Source organism: Podarcis muralis, chromosome 1, assembly GCF_964188315.1.
Source record: "Podarcis muralis chromosome 1, rPodMur119.hap1.1, whole genome shotgun sequence".
Lineage (NCBI taxonomy): Eukaryota > Metazoa > Chordata > Lepidosauria > Squamata > Lacertidae > Podarcis > Podarcis muralis.
This window is the reverse complement of record NC_135655.1, coordinates 6259180-6269683: the sequence shown is the minus strand read 5'-3', so window position 1 is coordinate 6269683 and position 10504 is coordinate 6259180. Positions and strand designations below refer to the sequence as shown.

General features: G+C 46.7%; 1 protein-coding gene across 1 annotated transcript; it reads right to left on the bottom strand.

Annotated features, from left to right (window-relative positions):
* Positions 1–3318: 3318 nt before the first annotated feature.
* On the bottom strand, positions 3319–9485 carry IMP3 (IMP U3 small nucleolar ribonucleoprotein 3). The gene is made up of 2 exons (XM_028727821.2): positions 9351–9485; positions 3319–5471 (listed from the first exon to the last, which is right to left on the bottom strand). Exon 2 carries the CDS (start codon positions 5461–5463, stop codon positions 4900–4902), a length of 564 nt encoding a protein of 187 aa, XP_028583654.1. The 5' UTR covers positions 5464–5471; positions 9351–9485; the 3' UTR covers positions 3319–4899.
* Between the last annotated feature and the right edge of the window lie 1019 nt (positions 9486–10504).

Below are 10504 nucleotides of genomic sequence, written 5' to 3'. Positions count from 1 at the left end.
CGGACACGACTAAATGACTAAACAACAACAACAAATGACAGGAATGCAGAGGCCGTGGCCCTCCAGATGTTTCGGAACTACAGCTCTTATCAGCCCTGATCACTGGCCATAGTGGTAGAGGCTGATGGGGGTCAGAGCCCAATAACTATCTGAAGGGCATCTCAGGTTTTCCCATTTCTACAACAGCTGACAGAAAGGTAACTTAACCCTTGCACATTTGCACATGTGTGTGTCAGATGCAAAGCAATTTCATTTTACTTGCTGCAGGCAATAGCAAGCGACCTGTTCAAAAACCTCTTATAGCCCACTCCGTGCTTATTCAGAATAAATTCCAAGCTTGCCCGACACAATTTTGTTAATAGCGATTGCAACCAGTTCAGAGCAGACGCACTGAAATTTAGGTTAAAGATATAAGGACCCCTGACCATTAGGTCCAGTCGCGGACGACTCTGGGGTTGCGGCGCTCATCTCGCTTTACTGGCCGAGGGAGCCGGCGTACAGCTTCTGGGTCATGTGGCCAGCAAGACTAAGCCGCTTCTGGCAAACCAGAGCAGCGCATGGAAACGCCGTTTACCTTCCTGCCGGAGCGGGACCTATTTATCTACTTGCACTCTGACGTGCTTTCGAACTGCTAGGTTGGCAGGAGCAGGGACCGAGCAACGGGAGCTCACCCCGTCGTGGGGATTTGAACCACCGACCTTCTGATCGGCACGTCCTAGGCTCTGTGGTTTAACCCACAGCACCACCCGCGTCCCGCTTCTGTCTCGTAGGCAGTCATTAAAGACAACACAGCCTCTTGCTTGTAAAAGTATAAGCTGTGATTTGGGTGCATGTTGGGTGAAGTTGGTTGCAGATGCAAATGTTTTAGGCTAGAAAAGGACAAACATTCTGACCATTTTCTTGGGGACACAGCAGGGTCTAAAATGACAGGTTCATTAGGCTATAAATCAAGGCGAGGCAACTTTGTGCCCGCACAATGCTTTGGGGGGACTACCAACTCCCTGACCATCAGCAATGCCAACTGGGGCTGATGGGAATTGGAGTTTGACTGTTCCTACTGTCACAAATTACAGCTTGCTTCATTATTCTGATGAAGTATCAACAATGCCTGTGTCACACAGATCTCTTTGTCTACAAGTGCCACATTTGTTTGTTTTTCATTTACAACTGACTTAACCCTTTGGAATTCATTTTGACAGGAATGCAGAGGCCGTGGCCCTCCAGATGTTTCGGAACTACAGCTCTTATCAGCTCTGATCACTGGCCATAGTGGCAGAGGCTGATGGGGAGCCGGCGTACAGCTTCCGGGTCATGTGGCCAGCATGACTAAGCCGCTTCTGGTGAACCAGAGCAGCGCACGGAAATGCCATTTACCTTCCCGCCGGAGCGGTACCTATTTATCTACTTGCACTTTGACATGCTTTTGAACTGCTAGGTTGGCAGGAGCAGGGACAGAGCAACGGGAGCTCACCCCGTTGCAGGGATTCAAACCGCCGACCTTCTGATCCTAGGCTCTGTGGTTTAACCCACAGCGCCACCTGCGTCCTGAAATTTAGGTTAGTCATGTATATTAACTTCATGGGGTGTATTCCGCACTGGATTCAACCCTAAATTGCATACAGAATTTCAATCTGAGCTTTCAAACAGGCTCAAAACCCATTGAAAGTTAACTTAACAAGCGTTTTAGAACGCCATGGAATGGATCATAAATCGCCTTGCCTGGTATGGCGTAGTTGTTAGCATCTGACTAGGCCCTGGGAGACCAGGGTTCGATTCCCCACTCGGCCACGTAGCTCCCCAAGTGACCTTGGTTCAGTCACCCACTCTCAGCCTAACTTACCTTGCAGGGTTGCAGCGAGGATAAAATGGGGAAAAGGTGTACTAAATACACCACCTTGAGCTCCCTGGAGGAGTGGTGGCATATAAATGCAATAAGGAAATAACGGGTAGCCAAAGAATCATATTCTGTGGCTACACGTTGTTATGTAGGGCCAGGGCCTTCTCAGTGATGGCTCCGACTTGCTGGAATGCTCTGTCCCATGAGACCAGGGCCCTGCAGGATTTAACTTCCTTCTGCAGGGCCTGTGAGACAGAGCTATTACTCCTGGCTTTCAATTTGAACTTAGCATGATCTTTTATTCCCCTTCCTTCCCTCCCCCTTCCCTTTTTATGAAGATTACCCGCTCTGGGATCCCACAGCTAATTCTCCCCTGTTGTCGTCGCTGGCCCAAATAGGACTAATTTAGCCAGCTAGCCCTGGTGATCATCTAATGTTTATTGGATGGGTTTTCCCCCTAAATTGTTTTTTGAATTCAGAATTTATTGTTGTTCACGTTTTATACTGTATTTTATGCTGTTTTTTATTGCATCAGTTAAGTGTTTTAAATTTGTTAGCCGCCCTGAGCCCAGTTTTCTGAACCGGGAAGGGCGTAGTATAAATAAAATTATTATTGTTGTTGTTGTTTTCAGAAGCAATTGATAGGTGCATGGTTCTGTTTTAAACTTGGCAAAAGCCAATATCCATTTTACAAAAAGACGACAAAAGTTCTAAACATATTGAGTGACAGTGAAACACACAGAACGCTAATCTCGCTTATCCCAACCGTAACAGACATCTCAAAATGCATTATGGTGGCAAAGCTACTGTGAGAGTGAGAAATATTGAGGGAGGGGAAGGTTTTTGGCTCACAACTGGGGCCAGCACAGCAGAGCAGTGAGACAGAAATGCACAAACACTAAGCATCGATTCAAAGACTGAGGTACCAGCCAAGAAATTCGGCAGCGGAATGACTTCTGCTGTACTATCAAGGAACGTGTCACCATAGAGACAGAGAGGAAATTATTTTGCCGACGTGCCAGGGGAGGGCGGGGGGATTCTTGAAAAGAATTGCTGTGTGGATTACTTGTGGGCAGCCATCCAGCCCGCGATCAGAAGTGAATGATACTGGTTGTTGGCTTTTTAATTAAAGATGGATCAAGATTTGGGGTTGTTTGCTAGGGAGCAGTCAAATATAATCTGTTATTTCACTTCTGGTGTGCTCCTGTAAGATGTCTATGACACAGAGAATGTTTGATATAGAGTATTTGTATGGAGTGTTGTTTTGCCAGCCAGCACATTTGCTTTTCCAAGCATGCGCCGACAGCTTTTAGTCTACCACCTCCCTCTGGTGGAGACTCTCTCTCTCTGTGTGTGTTATCCAAGTCCCAAGCCTGTCATTTTGTTTTTTCCCCTAAAGGAAAATGCAGTTCAACCTTTGCCATCGGAATATAAGATATAAGAAAATGAAGTGATGAGAAAATGAAATAATGACATTTGGATTTGGGGATGGAAGATAATGTTTGTTTATAGAAAGTGGTTTTGTTAGGTGTTACATTGGCATGTATGAAGTGGTTAATAAGAATAATTTATTATTTATACCCCACCCATCTGGCTGGGCTTCCCCAGCCACATTATTTATATATAGCAGACAGATGAAGAATTGGAAGTTCTTTAATCTCTGAACACTACCTTTTCTATTTCCTCTTGAAACTCTTTTCTATCTCTTTTTTATTACCTCTTTCTTTTCTTTTTTTATTTATGTCATGTTTTTATCTTACTTAGATTAATGTTGGACAAAAATGATATTTTTTTAAAAAATGAATATAAGATTCAGGCATCTTTAGGATCTACAGACACAACCCAGACAGCAGAGTCACTATTGCAAGCAGCGGTAAACAGTTACCCTCCAAAATATCAAGACTATCCACATTAATCAGGGCATTAACTGCCAAGTGGGGGAAATGTTGGGGCCCTTGGAGATTATCTGGGCTAAGCATTCCAGCCCTACCTACCCCTGTGGTCCACAAGGATCACACAAGAGATGGATGTTTTTGTTTTATTCTGTATGAATTTGGCATTCTTATGTTGTGAACCGCCCTGTGATCTTCGGATGAAGGGCAGCGTACAAATTTAATAAATACCGTATTTTTCGCTCCATAAGACACACTTTTCCCCTCTTAAAAAGTAAGGGGAAATGTCTGTGCATCTTATGGAGCGAATGTGTGGTCCCTGGACCCAAACTGCCGGAGTGCGACACGCTCTTGGGCTGCTCTTTGGTGGTGGTGGGGGAGCTGCGCTGCTCTGCCGGCAGCCTCGGCTCCCCCCTGCAGCCCTGGGAAGCTTTGGAGCAGTGGGCAGGCTGTGCGCCTGGGCTGGGCTGCTGAATGGGGGTTGGGGATTCTGCTCTGCCAGCAGCCTGCCCCTTCCCCTCAAGCTTTGGAGCAGCGGGCAGGCTGTTCGCTGAGAGAGGGGAGGAAGAGGATGGAGAGGAGGGGGACCAAGAAGCTGGGTGAAGGGAGAGGAGGTACTGTAGGTTGCCATGAGTGGAGAGTCATGGTAGAGGGCAAAGGAGAGGGAGCAGCGAAGGGGAGAAATTGCAGACGTCACCTGAGGAGTTTGGGTGAAAGGGATGGAGAGGAGGAGGGTGGAAAAGGGGGCTTGCACGCGAAGATGGTATTTTACATCAAGATAGCGAAGAAAGTGATGTCAGTGATTGTGAGCAACTGAGCTTCATAAATTCTGACTCTAGCAGTGATGAGTTCTTGGGGTTCACAGAAGACTAGGAGAGTACTCAAACCTTAAAGTCTCCCTTCATTTGTTAATGACAGTGATGATGGTTCTTAATGCCACTGTCGACTGCTGTTCACTTTACATGGCTGTAATATGATTCTGATATACTGGTTGTTTATTAAATACGGTAGTTTATACAACATTTGATTCAGAATATTTTTTCCCTGTTTTCCTCCTCTAAAAACTAGTAGCATCTTATGGTCGGGTGCATTTTACAGATCGAAAAATACGGTAAGTCAGGTTAACAAATTGGGGAAAGGTGCCCCCACTTTAAAAAAAAAAAAAGATAATTAGCAAGCCAAATCAAAATCATCCCGTTCCTGATTGTAGTTGAGCACATGCTGGCGGATGCGAGAGGAGTCGGTCCAGGTGATGAAGTCCTCCATCGCCCGAGTCACCAAGAAGGCTGGGTCCGTCACGACCTCGGGCCCTACCCGCACGTGCCCCTGCTCCACAAAGGTGACGGCCGATTTCAAGTTCTGGGCCATACGGAGCTTCAAGAGCAGGCAAGGCAGGCGGCGGCGGCAGAAGGAGGAGGCCGAGACGCGGTCACACAGCTCCAGGGAGCTTTTGGAGGCCACCAACCCCATGGCATACAGCTTCTCTAAGAGAGCAGCAGTGCTCCGAGCCCGGAAAGCCGCCGACTCCGGCGCTTCGCCGAGGTCCCGGATGCGGCGGGCCAGCTCCCGAACCGCACGGCTCAGCTGGTTGTAGCGGGTGTAGTCCTCCCTGCGCTGCAAGCGGAAGCGGCGGAGCACTCGCAGCTCGGCAAGGTTCCCGGAGGCAGCCTCCCAGTTCACCAGGTCCAGCTTTTTGAGGAGTTTCTGCTCGTGGAACTTCAACTTGCGCACCATCTTTCCTCCTACACGCAAATGGCCAGAGAGAGAGAAGCTTAGCTTCATTTATTATTGTTATTAAAGATTTTCTTGATTTACAAAAGTGTGTGCAATGTCTCTCTCTCGTATAGCTTGACTACTGTAATTCGCTCTACGCGGGGCTGCCCTTGAAGCTGTCCCAGAAACTCCAGCGGGTGCAGAATGCTGCAGCGAGGCTCCTCACGGGGTCTTTGCCATGGGAGCATATTCACCCAGTGCTTTTGAAGCTGCACTGGCTCCCGGTGGAGTACAGGGTCAGATTTAAGGTGCTGCTTTTGACCTTTAAAGCCCTTCAGGGTCTAGGACCCTCGTACCTACAGGACCACCTCTCCCGGTATGCCCCACGGAGGACCTTAAGGTCCATATATAACAACACCCTAGAGGTCCCAGGCCCTAAGGAAGTCAGATTAGCCTTAACCAGAGCCAGGGCCTTTTCAACACTGGCTCTGGCCTGGTGGAACGCTCTGTCTCATGAGACCAGGGCCCTGCAGGATCTGATCTCTTTCTGCAGGGCCTGTAAGACAGAGTTGTTCTGCCTGGCCTTTGGCTTGGTATCAATTTGATTCCCTCCCCCTCTTTCTTTTTCCTTTCTCCTCCTATGAAGAGGCCGCACCCTAATGTTTTAATGTTGTACCTTAATCTTTTAAATTGTATTTTAATCAACTTGTTTTTATTATTGGTTGTTAGCCGCCCTGAGCCCGGTCTTGGCTGGGGAGGGTGGGGTATAAATAAAATAATAATAATTATTATTATTATTATTATTATTATTATTATTATTATTATTATTATTTTCCCCATGTAACATTTTTACAAAACAGTTTCATTTGTTGAGACATTAGGAAGAAAAGGGGGAAAGAGGTGGGGTGGGGAAGATGGGGGGGGTGTCAGGTGGCGATGTTTCTATTTTACTTACTATATGTAGGGTTTGGTGTCAATGTTGCTTGTGCAGGTTCTCTGCTGTTCACTTGTGTTCCTTTGGTGGTGAGAGAGGTTGGGGTTGGCCTGGGGTGTGGTTGTTCATTTGTGGTTGGCTGTGGTGGTCTTTGCTTTCATGTGTGAGTGGGGTGGGTGGGTGTTTTGGGTCAGGTTAGCCATATTGATTTGTATGCTGTTGGTGGATAATTGTCATTGTCTTGTTGGGCTGTGTACGTTATAAAGGGGAGCCATACCGGGGTGAAGGCGTCTTCTTCTATTTGTCCCCGTGTCAGTTTCAGTTTATTGGTTAATTTTTCTAGTAGGGCTGTTTCCCATACTATTTGGTACCATTGGTCCATCCTTACTCCTGACAGGTCAGAGAGAGGCTTAGCTAAACACATGATAATCAATTATAAACCAGTTAGGTTCCGGGCCCAATTCAAAGTGCTGGTTTAGACCTACAAAACCTTACACGGCTCAGGACCACAATACCTCTTTCCAAATGAACCTCCCTGAACCCAAGGATCATCTTCTGAGGCCCTCCGTCGTGTGCCTCCTCCACGAAAGGTCCGGAGTTTAGCAACACGAGAATGGGCCATTTCTTCACTGGCTGCCCTTTTAAAATGGGATGGGGTGGTGGTTATTGGGTTGTTTTTGCTTTTATTTTTATTATGTGTTTTTATATTGTGATTACAGGTCGTAACCCCCCCCGAGACCTGCGGGTAAAGGGCAGTATACAAATTTAATAAATAATCAGCATCACGATTGTCCTTAAACACTTAGGAAGCATCGCAAGCCTCCTATGCACAATGCAGATACAGTGGTACCTCGGGTTAAGTACTTAATTCGTTCCGGAGGTCCGTTCTTAACCTGAAACTGTTCTTAACCTGAAGCACCACTTTAGCTAATGGGGCCTCCCGCTGCCGCACGATTTCTGTTCTCATCCTGAAGCAAAGTTCTTAACCTGAAGCACTATTTCTGGGTTTGCCTCTAAGCAAAAAGAGACCGCAGAGAAGGCAAGAAGGGGGAAGAGAAGAAGCTGCCTGAATGCAGGATTAATGTCAGCAGATATACCCCAAGACTGCAGTCTTCGTTTCAGTTGGGGAGGAGGAGGAAGCAGTTCAGCCAGTGACTTTGCAGAATATGTGGTCCAGACCACTTGTGACCTAAGAAGGAAAATGCAGCCCCCGCCAAACCATGCATTGTGCCCTGCCAAATATTTGACAACACCACTAGCAATGGGGGAAACGGACGAGAAGATAATCCTATGTAGCTAATTGGCAGGATAGAATAGTTAAATGGATAGATAGCATACTTTCTGCCAATGTAGTCATGTTGTGGAACACCCTTCCATCAGATGACAAGGAGATAAGTAACTATACAACCTTCAGAAGACATCTGAAGGCAGTCCTTTTCAGGGAGGTTTATCAATGTTGAATGTTTTAATGAGTGTTGGCAGCCGCCCAGAGTGGCTGCGGCAACCCACACGGGCGGGGTAAGAATAATAAAATTATTATTATCATTATTATTATGTCAGTTTATGGGAGTGTAATGGCTGGGCCCATGGAAAACACCCCAGCTGCAATTACTGCCATCTCTACTTAGAAGGTAAGGGGACACACACTCTGCTGGAAATCTACTGTACAGAAAATTTTGACAGTATTACCTGAGGTCATACACCCCGCCCTGGCATAAACCTGGCTTTTCAAATAATGATGCAACAAAAATATGTATTTTTGAAACTGTTTACTGTGTCTCTTTAGCACTTGCTATATATACCTGACATATAAATGCACAAAGGAGGATAGGAAAAAGTTTTCATGGGCTATTACCACTACGAATATTATAACCATTATACCTGAAGAAGCGTCTCCACCCCCATCATTCAGCCTGGACACTGGGGTCCAGCTCTGAGGGTCTTCTGGTGGTTCCCTCACTGTGAGAAGCGAAGTTACAGGGAACCAGGCAGAGGGCCTTCTCGGTGGTGGCGCCCGCCCTGTGGAACGCCCTCCCACCAGATGTCAAAGAGATAAACAACTATCTGACTTTAGAAGACATCTGAAGGCAGCCCTGTTTAGGGAAGTTTTTCATGACTGATGTTTTAATGTAATTTTAATCTCTGTTGGAAGCTGCCCAGAGTGGCTGGGGAAACCCAGCCAGATGGGCGGGGTCCAAATAAACTATTATTATTATTATTAACCGGGCTCAGTGAAGTATCTTGATTTCATTGAAAAGTACAGACAGCTCTTTGGTAAGTGATCAAGGAAGAAGAGCCCAGCTGGATCAAGCAAAGGCGCCTCGAGTCCAGCTTCCTAGTCTTACGTTGACCGGCCAAAGGCCCGTGGGAGGTATACAAGCAGGAATGGGGTAGGTCAACATTATCCCCAAGTGCGATTCCCTGTAACTAATACAGTGGTACCTCGGGTTAAGTACTTATTTCGTTCCGGAGGTCCGTACTTAACCTGAAACTGTTCTTAACCTGAAGCACCACTTTAGCTAATGGGGCCACGCCGCCGGAGCACGATTTCTGTTCTCATCCTGAAGCAAAGTACTTAACCTGAAGCACTATTTCTGGGTTAGCGGAGTCTGTAACCTGAAGCGTCTGTAACCCGAGGTACCACTGTATAAGGAACTGATTTACTGATAATAAGGGGAAGTATTATAATTTGACAATGGGTAAATAAGTGCTTATAGAAATGCGAAGAATATGGAAAGTTATGTGGAAGTCAGAAAGAGGGAGGGGAGGGAAGGAGATCGGTGCTCTTACAGAGTAATATATTAAGTCATAGAATTATGTAACAAAATGTGAATATGATTTAAGTGGAAAACTCAATAATTATTTTTTTTTTAAAAATTGGGGGCTGGATCTAACAAATAGAAACAAAGGAGACAGGGAAGCCAGAGGAAAGAAATATTTGCCCCCCAAAGAAACACCCCAACCACCAACTGACCTGCAGCGGCTTCACAGACAGCAAAAACCAGGCTCTGCAAAAGTCCTGGGGAAACCAGCACCAGAATCAACAACGTGGGGAAAGGGCAGCAGAAGTTCCTTTTCCGGTCCCTGAGCTCCGCCCACTTCCTCTTCTTGTTGAACATAGACATAATAAATGTGATATGGGTCGCACTGCACATCTTCCGGGTTCCCTTGGAATATTTCTCTCCGACAGTAACGAATAGAGAATAGTTATCCCCCCCCCCCCCCCAGTGAGAGCAGCAACTTTTAAAAAGCAATATATTCTAGACATATTTTGTGATTGGGTGCAGTCTTAGGGAAGGGGCTGCAAAAGGGAGGCCCAAACGAAGTGTAGCTGCTGTTTCATGCGGACAGCTTTTAGGTGAGAGCTGAGTTCGGGGAGCAGGGGACCACAGATGCACAAACTGTCTCAGCAGGAATGTGATGTGCCCCCCACCAAAGGCACCAGCCTTCCACTAACCCCCCCAGGCCAGTGCCGGATTTACATATAAGCCTGCTCCTGCCAACCTAGTAGTTCGAAAGCACGTCAAAGTGCAAGTAGATAAATAGGTACCGCTCTGGCGGGAAGGTAAACGGCGTTTCCGTGCGCTGCTCTGGTTCGCCAAAAGCGGCTTAGTCATGCTGACCACATGACCCGGAAGCTGTACGCCTGCTCCCTCGGCCAATAAAGCGAGATGAGCACCGCAACCCCAGAGTTGGTCATGACTGGACCTAATGGTCAGGGGTCCCTTTACTAAACAAGCTATGGCTTAGGGCCCCACTCTCTTGCCCCCCCAAAAAATTTTTTTAAAGGAAAACAAAACTGGATGTACATTTCCAAAATATAAGATAAAAAAACAATAAAATAAAACCTACATACAGCAAGAGTGTTTTGGGTTGTGTAGGCTCCTATGATGGAAGTCATGGGCCCTGCCTGCTAGCCTGCTCCCTAAAATATCACTGGTTTGCTCATTTCTATATATAGGGTGATCACAGAAGAATTGATGCTTTTGAATTATGGTGCTGGAGGGGACTCTGGAGAGTCCCATGGACTGCAGGAAGGTAAAACCTATCCATTCTGAAGGAAATCAGCCCTGAGTGCTCACTGGAAGGACAGATCCTGAAGCTGAGGCTCCAAGACTTTGGCCACCT

Excerpts from the sequence above, each read along its gene's own strand:
- IMP3 (XM_028727821.2), bottom strand. The coding sequence starts at position 5,463 with ATGGTGCGCAAGTTGAAGTTCCACGAGCAGAAACTCCTCAAAAAGCTG.